The 20,886-nt window shown below is 34.5% G+C and overlaps 1 protein-coding gene across 1 annotated transcript in view; it reads left to right on the plus strand.

Annotated features, from left to right (window-relative positions):
* The window catches only part of LOC124369110 (mitogen-activated protein kinase-binding protein 1), a 193,556-nt gene that overhangs the window by 80,232 nt on the left and 92,438 nt on the right, over positions 1-20,886 (plus strand). Inside the window, 4 exon segments of the mRNA XM_046826862.1 lie at positions 1,852-1,943; positions 12,967-13,180; positions 16,541-16,756; positions 20,013-20,195. Coding sequence (XP_046682818.1) covers positions 1,852-1,943; positions 12,967-13,180; positions 16,541-16,756; positions 20,013-20,195 — 705 coding nt within the window.

The following is a 20,886-nucleotide window of genomic DNA, read 5'->3' on the forward strand; positions in this document are numbered from 1 at the left end:
TCTACTTCTAACTAGGGCTGTGATACCAGTGAATGGCACTCGCTTTCCACCAATCAGGTCGCTAACCGTGTATGATCGATATCTGCTTCCTGCTTTAGTTCATCTAAACATGAAGTTGTCAGATGTTAACCAAGGTTTACCGTTTACTACTACTACTACTACAGTACAAAGAAGGCAACATTCTGGATCTTAATGAACGTAGATTGAGAAAACGTAGACGCTTTATCCAGTTTCAACAATTAGAATTTTCATTAATCTTCAATTAAACTTGAAGAATGTCTTCGTTGAAAGAATCAAAGCCATCTAAAAAATTATCGATGTCCCTCTGTACTCAATGAGGAGAACGATAATTACTTCAATTAGTTCCAATAAACGACTGCCATCACAAACCAGCGTTTATTTTATGTTTTGTGTTTATTTATTACGGTTTGACTTTGATTCGTATTCGAGGCTAAGGATGATGGATTCAACTATCATGCAATTAAACCGCTTAAAGTCCATATGTCGGAAGGCAGCATTACACCTTGCTGCGACTGGTCGACAAATGATTAAACCATTCTGGAATTTTTACCGTACCTAATAACTATAATGATTAGTAAACCGTTTAGCGTAGAATAACTATGATTTAGACAGAGTACATCATAGTAGAATGAATTTACATCCACGAGTAACACTCGCTTGCTAAACCAACTCATTATACCGCGTTCGTCCGTCAATGATTAGCTGCTTACTCTCAAGGCTCAGGGTTAGCGCCACCTTCACGTACGAGGGTTCTAATTCTCGTCGTTTGACCTCTTTAATTGGATTAGTAATAGTACACAAATTGTATACACTTGTTACTATATGTTCTCGTGTACAGTCGCAACTCTAAGCGATTGGTATTCTTTGGATGATTTCTTTGGAATCCATTGGATGATATGTACGTGCATGGAAAGATACAAAAAATACACTTTTCCCACAGTTATTGTTAGTGATGAACCTCCTTACCATTAGTTAAACCATATCTTAAATGTGAAGCAAGAGGATCGTCAAGAGCCTCTCATATCGAGAACCTTAGAACATTGAATGGTTCAGCCTGGTTTGTATTTGAAGATCATGTGTACAATGACTTGCTGCTGTGCAAATTGGTACAACGTTTGTTAACTGGTGAAGTGTGCAGTTATAATGATTTCTCCGACACATTATCAGTTACTTTATACTATGTTTTATATATAAACCTATATTGTTTATTTAGGTTTTTAGGTGCCTCTTGTATTATCATTCGTAAAATCAAACTATATGTTAGGCTACATTAAAAAGTAACCAGTATCCCAGTAGGAACAATAATACCAGGAACTAAATAATATAACATGTCCTGTTAATCTAAGGGAATATATTTATGTTTATAAGAAGACATTGTATTTCATTGCTACCACGGACTAAAAACGAGCTTGCTGTAGATAGTTTGCATTTAGGCTTGTAGCCAGAGTTCAAACCTGTAATAATAAATGATATTTCATTAATTGTGAGAATTGGTGCTTCCATTTTTGTGACAGTTTTGCTGAAGTGAAATGTGTTTACGGATATATGCACAGAGTGGACAAGTGTTATGGAAGGTACTGTGGCGGTAAACACATGAAAGCGGAGTGGAGCTCTAGAAGGATAACGCGTTTTTCGTTTAGCTCCTAACTAGGCCTTACTATTACTAAGCCTATAGTGTTATACAGAGTAGCTGCTTGTCACATATGTGTAGTGCTGAACACTGTCATCGCGAAGCTAATAACTGTAACTCACGTATTGCGTGTTACATTCTCAAATAAATGATGAAACCCTCTACAGTTAACTGACAGTGTTGTATTTTCGTGTGTCCAGGTGAAGCTAGAGCGGGTACTTGGGCTGACGGTATCAACCAATGCTGGTCTCGACTGTGATCCTGCCTCAGATACCATTGCCTACCCTGCAGGGTAAGTACACAGTTCCGTATAAGTCTGCTACTGTCCAGTGATTATGTTCTTAGTAAAAAGTGTTATTGTCTAGTTATTTCTCAGGAGTTCTGTTTAAACTTGTTTGTGGCATGTAGGCTAATGAGGTAAACCTGTGAAGTAGTGTACAAGGTAGGGACGTTTTATATAATATATGACAAGATATGACAAGTGTGTAATTCCATTGTTTAATAATCCCGTCCTATGTAACATTAGGCGTGACGGGGACACAGAGGGCACATCTACTTCTGTCGCTGCTACACTACGGGATTTCCACGGGTTATTTCCCCCCCCCCTCTTGGGAAACTGTGATGATGGGATTCAATCAGCCTGTAGCAATATCACACTCTGCGATACCTTTACAATAGGTACACTTATAATTCTGCTTGCTACCTGATGGCTGTTCGGCAGAAATCCATCTAATTCCCAACTGTGGTATTTTCTTTATGCTCTATTAAGTAAAATACCACACTGGCTATGGCTTCAAATTATCTACAATAATAGAAACAGTACGTTTTCACTTTAAACCTATCCTACCTGTCAACGTTACTTGTATAATTTTCTCTAACAGTAAAGTGTTAGTAGTGAGTCAGTGGAGAAGGTCTCTAATTGCAAATATCAGAGCCAACATGATAACAGAGTTATTAATGTTGCGATAGCAGTGTTTACCTGTATGTTTCACTAACCAAGTTATTGTGTGCATGCTGTACTACGAAGATCAGTACTCTTCTGATGGTTTTGTGGTTTCTAACTTTTGGAATAACGTACAGTATCCCCTACTGTTGAATTTAAATCCATTTTGAAGTAAAATGTGCGAAAACGACATCATAAAACATATGGAAAAAGATCGAATATATATATATATATATATATATATATATATATATATTTTAATATATTTAATTATTTGTGTCTTCAATTTTGGTTTGTAATTGTTCTGGTTTATTTTACAAGTCACCTTTTGTTCACGGTCAGTTCTCGTCTATGTAATTCAAGTAATTTCACGGGTTCCTGTTACATGTGCGTGGTGTAAAGCGCGAGAAAAGTTGCAAGAAAACTTTTGCAACTGCTGTCGCACAGTGTGAAGAAGGATAAGCAATTTTAATCGTGAGTACTTGCGATAGCTGAGCACTGATTGTTGTGGGAGTGAATGGAAAGTCTGTTCACGTACGACAGTGATATCTCGGCAATGTTTATAATTGAAATTTTTATGACCGACCTACGCTCCAGTTCTCGAAAACAATTGTTCGATACAAGTCGTGACACCGCTGCGAGTACTACGAGATACAGCTCGTATTACACCTTGAGAAATTTTCTTCTCCCTGGGTTTTTATCTGTGACAAGAAGTACTTGTCCTGTGCTCTGGTTCTTTTGAAATCTCTTGACTTTTTTCCTCCCATTTCGTAAATATTAAACTTCTTCAAAAAGCAAAAAAGAATACCAGCATACAAATAGAGAAACCCACCTCTTTATTCTTCTAAGTATATTTTAAGGCCTGGGTGGTACATGCCATCAACCATACACTATTGATGACAGCCTAACACCCCGGGAGAATGTTCTCCCATACCTGCATAGAGCCTGTCTGCGGCTCACAGTGAAGCATAAGTTTCAGAGTAATGTAGTAGTGGTGGTTAACACGAGGTAAGCGTGCGGGGCATTTCTTTAGATAGATTTTACCCTGTGGCTAATCCGTGGAAATGCCCTCAATCCAAGCCCTCCCCTTGTAATCTGGCTGGGATGGTTGGGAGGAACTCCTAGTGAGGACATTTCGCTTGTGAACTCCGGAGTGAGATGTGGTTCGACTTTCGGATCTAGTCTTAGTCGTAGTTTTATCTATAGGACGTGGCCCATTTTAAAAATATACTTCTATAAAATATTTAAAACTATATTTTATTAAAACAAGGGCGTACAAATGTTTGAAGTTGAACATTGCTCTTGTGGAGTAAAACTCAGGGTTGTTTCACAACAGCCGGCACTTAAACCTAATGTAGATCTGTGCCATGACTAACCGGATTTCTTCTACTCATATCTTAATGTTTGAAAAGCGTTCAAGTCTAAAGAATTTGTGGAATTTTCAGATTAGATGGTTTGACCTATTTGACTCTGATCCTATCTTGTAATCAAGTAGTAAATCCTAATTCTAATTTATACCAATTTCAATAGTTTTCTAGTTTTTAAACAATTCTAGAAAATGAGTTTGCATTCATTTCTTGGATTAAACCTATTCCTGACTCGGAACTATTAATTACGATTCTAAGATACCCGGGTGTTAATGAAAATTAGTTATTTACTCGGATCCATAAATACCTGGTTATTTTACATTTCTGTTATATGTAATAAGGTTGCTTAGTTTTTTGGTGCTCAGGCGAAAATACTGTAATTGCTGGAAAGTATATAATTTATGGTTAATTGTTCCTAGTTGAAAACTAGAATATTTTATAACATACAATGGCCGTAGAAAACCAAAGTTTTGGAAGAACCTTTTGAGACAGCGGAAGAGGAGAAGAGAATATTCGAAGAGAGAGGGAGCTCCTGAAGAAACACCTGAGGGAAGGTTAATGAGATGAAGAGCAGATGAAGGGAAACTGGGGTTCTCAGGGGAGTGCCTATCTGCTAATATGAACAATCTGCTGGGAGTCTTGGAGTCAGAAGTGGAGAGATGAAGGACAACATCAAGGATGAAAAGTTCGCCCTCAGAGAGGAAGAAGACTAACGCCCAGAATAGAGGAGGGTACGACACTAGGAGTGGATCCCTGGGAACTATTGACTTGGTACTGGTTTGAATTTTAATTGGATGAAGCAGCCAACTGTAAAACATGACACGTCGAAGCTCCAGATGAAATACCTTGAGAGGAATATGGGCACGATTTGGAAGGAAGTAGCGAGAGAGGAACAACTGCGGCAGGAGTCCAGGACGAGTGGAAGGCGGATAAAGAGGCTTAAGGAGGCTTAAATAGGCTGGTAAAGCCATTAGATGTATAATTGAATGTTAAAAAACATAAATAAACTTACGGACGGGATATTACTAGAGGCGGTAGACGAAGAGAGTTGGGAGAAGCTACAAAGAAGCGATGCTCTTAAGATGCTGAAGTGAATGGTGTATAGCGTGGTCTCAGGAATTAAAAGATAAGGAGTTCAAGGAAGGGGTCTGCAAAAAAACTGTATAGAGAAACGAAATTAGTGAAAAGTACTTTAAATTATACAAATACAGAAGAATGTGAGAGTAGGAAGAAAAATGTTGAAAGAAAGGTGCATCTTGTGGTGAAATGTTCAGTAGGAATGCGTTGATTGGTAAGGAGAGACTGTACTGTATATAGTCGACCTAGCGATGTTCTAGAGATTCGACCACGTGACCAAGCATTGTGACCAAGCATTGCAACCGTACGAAACACAGTTGTTCTCTTTGTGACTATGAACATGGATGTAAGGAAAGAGAGGCCGTTCAGACTACTGTCGTGGTGCGGGTTGGAAGAAATTCCCAGTGTACAAGAAGGCTATCATGAGGCAAAATGACACAATAAACTAGAAGTGAAGAAACATGTGAGAAGATGTTGAAAACAAGACGGAAGAAAACAAATAAAACAATAAGGAAAGGGGTAGAGTAAACTTCTGATGAGGTACATCTGTTGTTTTCATATAGTTATTTGTTTGATCCTTTTCATCTTATTATTGTATTGATTTCCTCTCCGATTGTACGTATTTTATTTCTTCATTTAATCAAGCTTGTTTTACCTGTTGATATCAATTTCCAATCATCTTGCTAATTTTAAATACTCTTTCCACAGCTTTTCAAGTAGTGCTAATACACGAAATCCAGAAAAATTTTACAAAGATTTCACATCACATTTTACACATCAAGAAACGGGAAAATCTAGTATATGTATAAATAAGAATGTGTGAAAAGTTGAAACACTATTGTGTGAAATTATTATAAAACTGTGAAAACCGTTATTCTACACGTACCCACTTTGCCAGCTTTTCTTAACGTATAAAATGTCTTATTTCATAGATCTTGTACAATTTTTTATAGTATTAGCACAAAATAATTTCATTCTATAAATACATTTATATATATATCTATATATATATATATATATATATATATATATATATATATATATATATATATATATATATATATAATTGTACTAAAAAGTTTCAAACTATAACGTATGTCCAGCATTGAAGTACTGCATATTTTTCTAATGGGTTAAGTTTTATCCCACTAGTACAGCTATTGTGTTTAGACCACAGTCACTAATTGTTTAGCTCCAGATAGTTGTATGCTGTTGTACACTGTAGGAGTTGGTGTGGTGCTCAGTAAATTGAACTATAACTGTGGCGACTAGAAAGGGGAGGGGTGGGAGTTCACTTCCTGTTTTGTATTTGGAACTGTGGTTCAGGTGATACTTCCTGTATAATGACAGCTGTTGATTGCCCTATTCTTTACAGCAATTATCACCTTTTCACCAGGGCCTCTCAAAAACACACACTAACACAAGCAATTACCATGTTGTGCAGAATGTAATGATGTTTTTCATTGGATATCCTTTCACCTGCGATTACAAAGCCTGAAGAACTATGGGTGGCCAGACTGGCCCACTCACAGAATACACTTTTACGGAATCGTGTTCCATCTTCTTTCGTGTTTTTAACTTTTACGGTTACATAAAAGGCAAATTGTACAGTTTAATCTCCGATATCACTAAATTTACTTGGTCCAGATATTTGTGAATAATACTGTGTTCACTGGAATATCAATTAATAAATCATATGCATTAAAATCAAACAATAATTCTTAAACAGTTAATTGTATACATATTGTGTTATATAACTATGAAATCGAGATTTTTGCGTATTACATCACTTCAGGGTTCATTGGTCGCTGAAAGGTTATTTCAATAATAATATAGTTTTATTTCATAAGATTTTAATTTAATTTTACATAGTATTTTTTTTCTCTCGTGCACTAGTGTAGGACAAAATATTATGTTGTCCCATAAAGCGAATTTCGCTTTTTCGTCTTGCTATATCTTTTGGAAATCAAAGTAACCAAATCAGAGGTTTCACGAAAACCATATAATTTCGCTTTTTCGTCTTGCTATATCTTTTGGAAATCAAAGTAACCAAATCAGAGGTTTCACGAAAACCATACATTTGCTCGCATGTTTATGTTCATGTGCGTACGTGTAACTAAACAAAGAGGTATTGTTGCAAAGTTTTGCGTTCATATTTAGCATTTTTATAAGACATAATATTTTTTACGAAAAATTCAACCCAAACGGTTAAATATTAAATTTTATTAAAAAAGCCTCAAACAATTTTTATGGAATCTTAAGTATTTACTGCCCATCGTGTACTACATAATGGTGGCAAAAATTGATCCGTCTGAAATCTTGCGCTGACACATACTTGACTCCTGTAATACCTCTTATAAGTTATATTACACTATATTTTCTAATCTTGGTTATCGCCGATGTCGAAACGATGTAAAAAGTTCATTTCGACCTTCTTCGTCGCAGAGGTCTATTCAGACGAACATGATTCCATATTCCAGAAGTCAAGTCCGTGATAGCGTATAATTTCAGGCGCTTTATTAAGATGAAGGTGAACTGGAGCTGAAACTCACCATTCACATTGCACCGTGCTATTGATTAATAATTCCTGAGATTATATTATTTTCTGTGAACAAATGTATGCTTTCTTGCTGAGGCAACTATAAAGTAATATAACATGCATGACTTTTTAATATTTTGTTTCGTTTAGTGGTATGTGAAATGCCAGTAGGACAGAGCTCTAATGTCAGATGGCAACTCCAGGTTTTTTGGTACAATAGATAGTCATTGTGGTATTTATATTAAACTATCTGAAACAAAATATTCCCACAAATTACCTTAATTGGTATGAAACAGGCAAAATATCTTCCTGTAAACGCACGCACGCCACACCACACCACACCACACCACGCCACGCCACGCCACGCCACGCCACGCCACACCACACCACAACAATGTGAAATAATAGTACAAGTTTGATGTAGTAGAACACGATTGTAACAAAATCTGTTATGGAAAGTTGTGTAGTTGGGTTGCATAAGTTATAAAACTGCTTCTAGCGTGCAATTGTGACTCAGTGGTACCACACAGAGTAGCACATTGGAGACGGAAATATCGGTTTGTCGCCCATATTAAACCATATTATGCGATATGGTTATTGCTATATTTTTATCTTTTCCCCCATAGAATTATTTTTGTATATTAAGTGTAAGAGTTTTTTAACAGAAAAAAATAATATAAGCTCATTGTTTGAATGCTTACTTTAGCCATTTTGAGTGGACAATCACCATAAATAAATACCATGATTTAAATGACGTTTTTAACCCCCCTAGCTTATGCGATACTACCCAGATTTCAACTTCACAGGAGTTTTTTTATTCTCTAGATACATGGATCAGTCTCTGAGGGATATTTGGTTACACAGATAAGATTACCACGATCTTAATTTAAGTAAAAAATCTCTATAATATGCAATACTGTGTGTGGTCAAAAGTTTAAAAACAGGCAATTAGTTGATTCATGTAACACATTCAAATTCATGGTAATAATATGTATCTTACACTTTACTTGACTGAAAAATATAAGTGGCAAGGATCAAGGACAAGTAAAAAAAAATTCATCTTTGTACTTGAATAAAGAACAAATATTCGCCCAACTAAACAAAAGAGGTGTAAAAGTGACAAAATTGGGTCGTCAAAATGATTGTAACCATAAGTAGACGTGTTGAGGTCAGTGATTTGTAGATTCCTAGTAGAAGGTACAATAAAAATAGTGAGACGATTTTGAAACCTTGTGTTCTACAATAATACCAAGAAAGGAGCCGAGATTTCTGTTTAACGAGGACTTATAAACTGAGAAAAGGAGTAAATGGTACAACTAGGTCGCAATTTATCACTGCTAGGAATCAGTGTTGTAATTGCGTGGTGTATTCATTTCTTCTAGAGACAAGGCAACTAGGGGAACGTAAGAACCGCATTGAGAAGCTAACTTATTGGTACGGCAAGTTATAACAGATAACTGGTACTTAGGTTCAAACCCCGCCTACAAAATGTATTTTGTTGGTAGAAGATCATGTAGATGTATGTTATGATAACACAATAAAACTCATATCATTTATTCAAACCACTTCCAGTTGACGTTTCAGTGACCACTCTTAATCTACTTTTAATATCTGAAATTGCAGTACATTTATTTTACTGAAGGTAAAGTTATGGCGTTGTGTATGCCGCACTGCTTGAGCAAAGATTTAAGCAATGTTAATACAATTTCTGTGAGATTAAACAATAATTTTCTGGTAGACTAAACACATAACATAAACGTGATCCTCTCAAAAGGCCGGAATGTGTGAAAATAACGGGTAAACCGTCTTAGCTGCTGTGGAAATCTGCATGGTCCTAATTAAGTCTCGGAAAACCAGCGGCGCTTTTCGGGGACTGTCTAGGAATCCGTACACCGAGCGTTGTCATATTATTTCGATTAATATTATTTAGATTAATCAATGTTTTATCCCAGAGATTTAAGATTTTTATGTTACAAGGGCGACTATTTTTTTAATGTGTAGGGTTACTAATTGTCAGTTCCGCTGTCTCCCGTGTCAACTCCATTAACAAATACACACATTGTTTACTGTAAGATTCGGGTTTTTTTTAATTTTCCAAATAAGTGATTTTTTGATAACATTTACATTATGCAGTGGGAATTCATTAAAGCGAAACTTGTATTTAATATGTCCGTAATTATATGACAGAATTACAACTTGCGAGTGTCGTACGACGATTAGTTGTGCTGAATATTACACCTGTATAAGTATAAGAAACTAATCACTTAACAAAAATATGCTTTACTCTTAGAACTCTCGTTTACTCCAGTATGTTCATACACAAAACAGCTTTAAGGGTCATCGTTTGGATGACAATTATTACAGTGGTTCTAGTACGTACCACTTAAATAATTCTTGGATCACAATGCTATTTGCAAGAATTAGTCTTAGTGACATTTAAATATACAAACATGATTATATTTTCTAAAGATATATCACGCAATTCTTTGGCTTTCAACCTCCTTAAAATCATATAACCTTCTTATGGTATATGCTAATCCTCTGCAAATAAAACGACTTGGCTGTAATATAAAGATTAGCGTAATATCTTTATATCCCGATATGTATTTGCACTAGTTTCACTTTCGTTCGAACTAATGACCGAATCTCATTTCCCCCTCTAAAATATTTCGCATTATGTTGGGTATATTTATAACCGGTTGATAGCTGACTGTCGTACTATCCGTGCTGTCGCAATCAACCGTATCTGTATCGCAGTGCGAGGTGAAGTCTCTGCGCCCGTCACTCGAGTGGGAACGATATGTCAAAATATTTAGATGACGCACGCTTCTCAGATCCACGTGTGTCGCCTCAACGTTCTAGTTCGTTAATAAATCAATCAGTATCGCTATTATAGTGTTCTGTGTGTATCTGTCAGGTTTCACTGCCGTGACAGTAACATCGCCCATAACTGTTTAACTTATGTCATACTGAATACCACAAGCGTGACTGCTGGCTTCGTAATGTGGTCAATACGTGTTAAATATGCCGACTTACTGTAAATTAACTCCAATTAATGTTAATAACTAACTCCATCGGAAACTACAGAGATATTGTTTACACAGCGACTAAAAAAGAGGATATAATTTACACATTTATTTGAAGACATAAGTATGTTGAATTACACATAAAAACTACTCAAATAAACTACCAGCCTTTTACATATTTATGTATTTTTTGAACGTCATCTGAGTCATCACTATCTGATTATCAGTCACAATAATGAGCGTCCATCATGCTTGAAAATTCTTTGGAAAATATCTTTTGTGTTAAGCAGTTACCATTAAATTTGCCATGAGATTTTACAGAATGTTGTCTTCTACACCAGGCACTTAAGATGTCAACATTAAATTGTTTCAATATTTTAGGTTAAGCTGTAACAACAACCATTAGTGATAACAGAATTTATACCCTGACATTCTGAGTGGTATCTGACATCCTGACACTGTTGGTACATTCTGACTAAGATGTACTTTAGAATGTATTGTCATTGTTATTTGTTTATTATATTGGTTCTGGATAATTTAAAGATAGTGAAATATTTTTGTGTATAAAATGTATGGGTAATTTGTTTTCAAAGATTCTTTTTAATTAATAATGTACTCGTATTGTTTTAATATTTATACAATACTACTGTATTGTATTGTTTAATATTTAAAGCCTTTAAAAACATTTCTGCACACATAAATATCTTTTTTTGTTGTTTATTTAAGAAATTTGGAGTTTTCATCTAAGTGAGTGAAAAGGGGTAGATTTTGAAATGTCTGCCATAAAAGATAGAAAATATGACTTTTATAAACAGTTTAATTTCATTTTAATAAACAGTTGTATTTTTAACACAATTTTAATTTCAAAAATTAAAAAAAATATTTAAAGAATGTATTGGTAATAAATTAATTATGGGCATGTGCAGCTAGTATTAGTGTTCTTATAATGAAGTGAACATGAGTTTATCTTTATAAAAATTAGTGACATTTTGTTTGATGACAACTAAGACAATTGTTAAAAACAATTAAAAACTGTATTGATTTTAAACCTGAGATACATTTTTATCACTTAAGACAAGGAGCTGAGAGAACTCTCGTTGTACTTAGTCCCTAAAGGACTTTTCCAAATCTTCCACAGTGACAGGATATTCAGGATGGGTAAGGTTGGGGATAGGGGCCAAGTCCTTTTGAGATCCATTAGGAGGGATAGGGAGTACTCTCTCAGTCATACCATGTTGAAAGAAGAGGAGGCCACTCTTCCAGTCACAATGGGCAGTACACAGCACTCATGTCCAGGCATTAGGGGAGCTCCACTCACTCCACAGTCATCCTCCACAGTAGCCCTATCGGTCCACCTTTCTATACCAATATTTCAACATTTACGGTTAGTGATGTTCCACTCCTGGATATCCATAGGGGTTGCCTAGATATAAGTGATACATTGGTTTTTGCTATATCCAGTTTAACTAGAAGTTATAAGACGGCCAAAAGTTAATCATTCTTCTGTCAACTGAAATGACTTGATATACCTATATAATACATGTCTAAGGCATAAAAGTCATTCTAAATATAGTAAAAACAAGAAAGATCTAAACTTTTTAAACAAATTGTTATCATTTGAACTGATTTCTCCAGGTATACTATCACAATTATTTTATTTTAAGGAGAGCTTTAAAATGAAAGTAAACAGAATTTCTAACTCTGTGAGTTAGAATGGCATGCAAGGACTTGCACTGTAAGGATAATTAGGGTTGAAAATACTTCAGGCATACTTCTTATGATGGGATTTGACCCACTGTTGTTTAGCTTTGTTACACTGTGTGTCATTAAACTTCCTTTTCTTGTAGATTTTCCAACTTTTTAACCAACTAAGGCCTTAGTTAAACCAATAAAAATGAAGATCTGTAATTTTTGCCTGTAAATAAACCAGTAAATTACAAACAATTTATAGGATGATGTTGTTTTCAAGTTATCATTAATTTTGAATTTGCTTTCAAATGATATTATTTGTACATCTAAAATGTTTATGTTTTACCTTCCAATAGGCGGTTTTGTACATTTAAACAGTATTCTTGTAGACCACATTTACAAGTATTAGTGCGTTGAGGAAAGATCTTAACTTGGATACGTAGATGTCGGCTGCTTTATTTTAAATAGGTACCATAAATACAATCCCTGAGTAGTAAGATCGGTCTCAACAATTTGGTTGAAACATTAGAAGTTATAGTTTCCATTTACTTCATAGAAGAAACTGATTAATTGATTGAAAATTGAGAGAGTAAAATTATATTTTTACATTGTATAGCTCAAGTGTCATTTATTATTGTTGGTTGTTGTTCTTGATGTACAAACTGGTGTTCTAGATGTACAGTGGTGCTGTTCAACTCAGCCAAGAATCGGCAAAGCCACCTGCTGAACCTGTCTCGCAAAACTGTGACCTGTGTCAAGTTCTCGCCAGATGGGCGGCTCCTAGCTACCGGTGAGAATGGTCACTTGCCCAATGTCCGAGTCTGGGACCTGGCAGATGGCTCACAGGTTGCAGAGTTCCCCGGTCACAAGTACGGCATCAGTTGTGTGGTGAGTATACTAACGGTTGATTACAACAGAATTGTGAACTAGTTATGTAATTTGAAGGTCCACTCCAAATTGACATAAAATATTCAATTGGTCTCAAGTAAATCCGTACCTTTAATTAACTTAACCATGTTCAACTGGGGGCTCTCTGACTAACAAATCAGGCTTCAGAGGTGCTTTTGTCTTGCTGTTTTGTAATAAAATTATTATATGAATAATTTATAATAATATTGAGATAACCTTTTGATCTAAAACCATCAACATAAATAATTGAAATCGTAGTTTTAATTTTGTTATTGTACATGGTCAGAGTCAAAGCTATTATGACCAAATGCTATACCAAACGCCAAAGTAAGTAGAGGTCAAGTAGAATCTTCAGCCTAATCATCATCATAATTTTAAAGGTGCTCAGTTTTGAAACCCTTTAAAATGCAGTGATTATATGAAGATTAAATGTGTAATACAAAATGTGAGGTACTGTTGAATGGTTAAAGAAATTTTAATCTGGAATAATATTCGTTATAAAAATATAGTTAGACTGTATTTTTATGTATGTAGTATGTATGTTTTTAGTGAACTAACCAAAAGACTTACTTTGAAGGTAAGTGATATAGATGTAATACAAAGAGTGTACCTGAAATGTCATAAAAATATTCAAGTAAACAAAATTATTCCTTTAAACAATAAACATATGATTACAGTTAACTTATGATCTATTACAGTGAGGTTCAAACCCATTATCAATAAGTGGTGGAAGGATAGTTTAAATAAGGTAGGCCGGTGTTTTATTAAACTCTAAACAAATAGGTACATTATGTTTGGACAATGTAGTTCAGTACCTCAGAAAATAGTTAATCCAGTGTTTAAGTTTATTTATTTGACAATGTGTGTAATCTGTGTGGTAAACATTTAATGTAAACATAATAGTTCTAATTAAAACTGATGTTTATGATATATCATATTGTAATTTTAAACACTATATGGTTTATGGATATAAACTTAGAAGAATGCAATGCCACATTTTTATGAGAAAGATTACAGAATTTTGTTAATACTTCATTAATACTTCCAGAACACAAGTGCTGCTTATCAGAAGTTTTTTAATTGTTACTATGACTAGACTTTCCTAAACATAAAAGTGTTAAAGGTGTTATTTTGGTGCGAAATCTCAAAATAAAGAAGCCTTTTCCATGGGTGAACTTGCTGCTGTACTGTATTTTAAAAACAATAAAATACAGGCAATATTACTGAAAAGGTATTAAATTATTTTCACCATGCTCAGGGTGATGTATATGTTACAAATGCTCATTAACCCCCAAAATAAAATTGTGTTTTTTTTCTGTGTACACCTTGTTTATGAAGAAAATAATCTGTTTTTAAATGGGATTTCTGGAACAGTTAATAACTATGGTTTCTAGGTCTTTTACAAATAGAGCCAGAGAAAATTAGTGTTTTAAATTGAATTACTGTATTTTTATCAAGTAACAAGCTACATGTAATATGAATAAATTGCCATTTTTAAAATGCAAACAATTGTATTTTAGAACCGAGTTAAGAAATTTCAATTAATACATTTTTTCTTAATTTTGTATTACTGTAATTTTATTATTAAAGTTAAAAGACTTAACTTTAGTTCTAAAATTCACTTTCTATTTCTAATAATATTGTTAAAGTTTTAGGTGTCAATGTGCTTTTAGAACAGAGATACCTAAAAAGGAAAAATGTATTTGGGTCGTCCCATTTTGGTGCAAAGAAGTTCAGGCTCAGTTACAGATATTAATGAGAAGTGGTAAAGAAAGTGAACTTGAGATGAGGTGAGGTAAAGGATGTCAGGAGGACAGACACATGTCTTGTGTCTAGCGTACCAGTACCATCGCATGGGAGTTACACAAGTGTTTATGTAACCTCCACTCCCTACTCTCGGGTCACCTTCATCTTTATGTAGTAGCCTGTGGTGTGCTTTGCCAGCTGCCAATCAGTCTTCCAAACCTGTTTCACTTCTTGCTAATAGCTAAAGAATCCACTTGTTAAGGTTTAATGAAGTATAACAGAAAATGTTCCTTGCTTCCTTGTTGTATAGTGATATTCAGGTTTTGTGTACCTTGAATTGAATTTTATATGTATATATTACTATCTTTAATTTTTAGTTATTACATTTCAGACAATTAAACTAACCAAGCTTAATTCTGAAAAGAGCAATGCACCTGCTACAACTGTATGAGGTCCAATTTATACCATATGTTTAATATTTAAGATGCAGATTGCTCAGAAAATGTAGTGATACTATCATTGCAAATTATGTATGCAAAATAATGTACAATATTTGTCATACATATTGCCACTCTTCAGGATGACAATTAAACCAATTTCAAGCCAAATTTTTAATTTTATTAATCGTGTTGTCCCAGTAGTGTTGTTTCATTCATTAAAAAAAATAAATAACAAAGTTTATAACAATGTGTAGTAATATTATGAATACAATATTTAGAAATTTTAAAACCTATTTAAGATTAAAGATTGTCTGTGTAATATTTTACTATCTATAATATTAACAATTCAATATCGAGAAATGTGGAGGATGTGGTTTAGATATATCATATTTTTTTGAAATAAATATATTTGCCAAAGATCCAGAAGATAGTATGTATATTTTTTCAATTTCATATGTCTTGACCAATCACAATTACAGTTTCAAATGCTATGCCGTTTTAGCTCTTAGACTTATACGCCTGATGTCATGACTATCACAACAAGTTGTCTTGTTCGCACCATGTTGAAAAATTGCTAACACAAATACAAATCTTGAGATATTTTGGACTCGCTGTGGAGAGGCATCTTCAGTCAGTCAGTTTAACATCTGTTAAACAAACAAAAAATTGGTTTCTTTCTCTAAATTAGAAATGAAGTAGGACATTTAAATTGTTGTTTATAATGTCCTTAGAATAAGAATTATAGTTTGGGTTTATCTACATAATTTTTTAAATGTATAACGTATCATAATGGCACATTGAAAGCAATAAATATGTGAATGGTACTATCATGCTTTGCTAACGTTGCTGTCTTAAACTCATAATGTTTAAATACAAACATAAATACACATAATGTTTTTATAATTATAGATTTATTTATTTTTTGTTTTTGGTAGAGTATCCTCCAACATCTCAGAGGGAAAGAGGATGTGCTCTGTATTGGTTCTATAGTCATATTGGATTTAATTAGCTTGACATTCAGGTCTGACAATCCTTTTTGAGATTACATGGGCAAAAACAGGTCACTTTTATTGTTTTGAATTAGTTATCTAGTAATTATACTAATGGTTTGTTTTTATACTAATGGTTTGTTTTATTTCTGATTTGTTTTCAGGCATTTTCTCCAAGTCAAAAGTACCTTGTATCAGTTGGTTGTGAACATGATATGATCGTTAATGTGTGGGAGTGGAAGTCAGGAGTCAAAGTCGCATCTAACAAAGTATCCAATAAAGTGAAAGCTGTAGCATTTGCTGATAATGGAAACTACTTCGTCACGGCTGGGAATAGATTGGTTAAATTCTGGTACCTCGAATATAGCCGTTCAGCAAAGGTGAGTTTTAATACAGTTCATCGCAGTTTAATTAATGTGTTATTAGCCATTCCTTTTTAGTTATTAGTAAGTGATGGCATATGATTGTGTGAGGTAGAGTCAAAAAGTTCCCAGAGTCAATTTAAATATACACCCAGCGCGCTTACCGGTGGGAAATTTGTTTTGCAGCAGTGGGTACTACTCCTGGGGAGAGAATACCTATAGTATTGTTATTGCTTAGTTGCCATTGTTTACTTGTGGAGAATGTTTTCGTGTGTAAATTAAACTTTTCAATTTAAAAAAATGGCAATTAGTAAACAGTGATAAAATATTAAACTCTTTGTTGTACTTCTAAAGTCACCTAGTGAGACCCTTGAGTTCTTAATTCATGCATACAGAGGCGAGACAATGAAGAAGAGTCAAGTTTATGAATGGCACAAACGTTATCGTGAAGGTCGTGTAGGCATTGAAGATGACCCTCATGAGGATGACCTTCAACTGTGACCTGTGATGACAACATTAAGCGAGTACAACAAGTTGTATTAGCAAACAGGAGACTAACGACTCACAAAATGGTATTTGAGATAATTTTATCACATGAAAGTGTCCACAGCATCCTTCATGATCATTTGAACACACATTGAATTTGTTTGCGAATGGTTTTACTTCATGACTACGCCTCTGCACATCAGTCTTTGTTAGAGCACTTGACCTGGTGCCAACCAATTTCTTCTGTTTCTGCAGTAGAAAACATTGTGAAGGGAAAATGATTTACAGGTGCTAAAGCTGTGAAGGCAATGGCAATGAAAGCAATTAAAGAACTTTCACATTTCCAAAAGTGTTATGAACAGCTGTATGAATTTTGGGGCAAGTGTGTTGTTGAATGAGGAGCATGTGTTGAGGGAAAAGACATTAGTAAGTTTTTAACTTTGGTCAAAAAATATATAACCAATTTCGGAAACTTTTTGACTCTGTCTCTTAGAACGTATTACTTAGTACTTTAACCAGTTACACCTTAAGTTGAGAGACGTAATGTTACACACTTGGCTTACATTCATAACTATGGATAAAAGTGTTGTGCTAGCTTCTCCTTCCTCTTCTTACCACAGTTGTGTGCTTGGCAAAGTAGTTGAGAAAATTGAAATCTTTGGATTGTTGCCAATGGCGCAGTGTAGGGGTTAAAGTGGTTATTGCAAGATAATCAAATCAAGCAACATCGAGCTTGGCTGCTACTTGGATGGGTGACCGATGAATGATCCTGTTGTAGCAAGCAGCCCGCCTGCCCGACCATTGGTGGTGGTTCAGAAGTCACCTTTAAGCAGTTGGTCCCCTGATGAAGTGTTAGAGGGGGCTTATTAGCTCTAACTTCACCTGGTAAAATAAGACATTCTTTACTTTTATTTACTTATCCTTTAGTCCAGTGATGATTACAGCTGCCTTAACATATGACGTATGTTAATATGGAAAGTACCTTAATATGGAAAATGTTATTTATTCGTCAACATGTTTTAGCAAATCTCCTTATAAATAGATCCCTTGAGACTCCAGACACGTATTCTAGTGCTCCTTTCACTTTTGGAAGCATGTCTTAAAAATCTCTTTTGAATAGATTTCAGTTTGAGCCCTTTTTATTTTGCATTATGTAAGTCAGGACCCTTTAAGGGGCATCTTCAAATGAGGGAACACCAGAAATTACGTGGTGCAATACCAGGAGAGTAGATAGCCAGACATAATACAGGAATACTGTGTTTTGCCAATATGTTTAGACAAGGTGGAAAGACTCCATTGAAGCATTATCCTAACGTAGCTGTCAGAATTTTGTGGTCCACAATTCAGAATTTTTATGCCAGACTGCTTCATGTAGAACTTTTAAATAGCACTTCTTAGGGATAGTTTTGAGAAAATTACGGTAGTTCTGACATGTATTCATCAATCTTAAGCCACAACTCCTTTTGTTCTGTTGACAAGTTCTATGGAAAAATGTTGCAACAATTCTGCACATGGTCAAATGTTGTCTTTATTGCAATAGGACAAGTACCCAAGTATATGCCTTCTAGCTTTACCATCTTTGATTTGATGCCTCGGTCATTATGGCAGTTTCCATTCTGAGTGGGTTATGTAGTAAATGACGGTGACGAACTACTATTTACTAAGTATCTGCAAAAGAAAATTGGTGACAAGTTTTTCAGGACTTTTGTAGCAGGGGTGAAAGTGATGAGTTTTAGTTGTTCCAAAAGTTTTGTGGGTTGTTGGAAGTTAGTGGTGAGAGATTTTTTAAAGAGATTTTGGGTTTAAAAAGGCTTTGAGGGTTTATTGAAGTTTCTTAGGATCCTGTTGCTAGGCGGTTAGGTAGGCCAGGCAGGTAAGTGGGGATAAATGGTTTGTTGTCAGAGTTGTTTTTAGGCTGGAGTTCTCCACTAGACTGAGCTAGTTGGATTTGGAGTGGTAGTGTATTCTTTGTTGTAAAAGACACTAACCAGTTAGTAATTGTACTTATACTTTTCCTTGGCAAGAGTCCTACCTCTGTAACAAAGAAATCCAGAACTATTCCCATTCAATGCTTAGATTCACTAGTTCCATCACTTTCCTATAGTACAGAATATTTGGCAATTATTCCTGTGGATCCAGCATTATGATTGATCAATTGCAGTATAAACAATGTCCTGTCCAATGACATCACACACCAGGGGGAGGGGGCTTAACCCTTGAAATCCTCTGCAAACACATGAATCTTTATATATATGATTTATATTTTTCCTCCCAAAATATTTTCCACTTTTAAAACCACTGGTTCACTACTAAAGAAGTTTTCCCTCTCCCACATCCTTTCTGCTCCTAAGCTTATAGATCCAAACTCAAAAGAATGGAATGTATCCATCTGAATGGTTCACCAAATCCCTGACCCTCCTGGTCTCAGTATCAAATAAATAATTCCATCTGCTACCATCCCATTTACGTTTTCCACCATTTCACTATTTTAGGTTTGCAGTGCGATATATATATGGGATAATTTTCAGTTTTTTCTTATGTCATTATTTTACATACAAGATTGGGCAACAATGCACAACACCTAGTGTTTAAGAACGTCTCTTCTTTCACACACTCTCAGAAGCCATTAATAATCACATTACAATGTATATTGTGTTACTTTTTTCTAGTGCTCAATTTAGGTAAGTTTTGCCAGTTTATATCAATTTGTCTTAACTTTCTGACCTATAGCCTTGATCAAGCACGAAATTGATTGTGTAAGAAATATAAGTGTATATTTATATTTCAGTACAAAGAACCTGTACCTTTGATGGGCAGGTCAGCTATACTAGGTGAACAGAGAAACAACGACTTCTGCGATGTAGCTTGTGGCAAAGGAGAGATGGGGGACTCAACATACGCCATCACCAGATCAGGCCTACTTTGCGAGTTCAACAACCGTAGATTACTCGACAAGTGGGTCGAGCTCAGGGTATGTAGAACATATTACTAAAGTTTTAATTCTTGTTTAATTATTCATTGATAAATCTTATCTACACAGTAGAGGACATAAAAACATTATATTTTAAGAGTAAAGGATTGTTAATATTATATGCCGTAATAAAATAATATATAAATAAAAAAGTTTATAGTTTAGGGCAAATTTATGTAAACCTTTTAAGATTCATACTGGTATTTTGTAACTGTATTTAATGTAATTTATATATGATTAACTTTTTTCAACAGTAACAATGCATTTTCTTAGTTATCTTTCATTCAACTCAAACAAATTACTTATCAATACCATATACTGTATTATACCATTTTCAGATGTTATATACTAGAAATTTTTATTGGATTTTATGAGTTTTTATTAAAGCGGCAGCTATTTTGAGACTATTACAGAAATGTTTTGCAATTTTTAATCGAAAGCTAGGTTTTAGTAAAATATGTTGTATTACATATTGCAATTCTGCACCTTAGCTCTGTGAACTGTGATGTTTAGTTAAAAAAAAAAAAAAAACACATCCAAATACATAATGATAATCTTAGTCTATTTATAAACATATGCATGTGTTTATATGGTATGAAATGTTCATTTTGACTCAAGGAACAATCTCCATGTTTATTCTAAGCAACAATAAATTAATCAATTTTGTGATTTTATCATCCGAAAAAGAGAA

This window comes from Homalodisca vitripennis, chromosome X (genome assembly GCF_021130785.1).
Source record: "Homalodisca vitripennis isolate AUS2020 chromosome X, UT_GWSS_2.1, whole genome shotgun sequence".
Lineage (NCBI taxonomy): Eukaryota > Metazoa > Arthropoda > Insecta > Hemiptera > Cicadellidae > Homalodisca > Homalodisca vitripennis.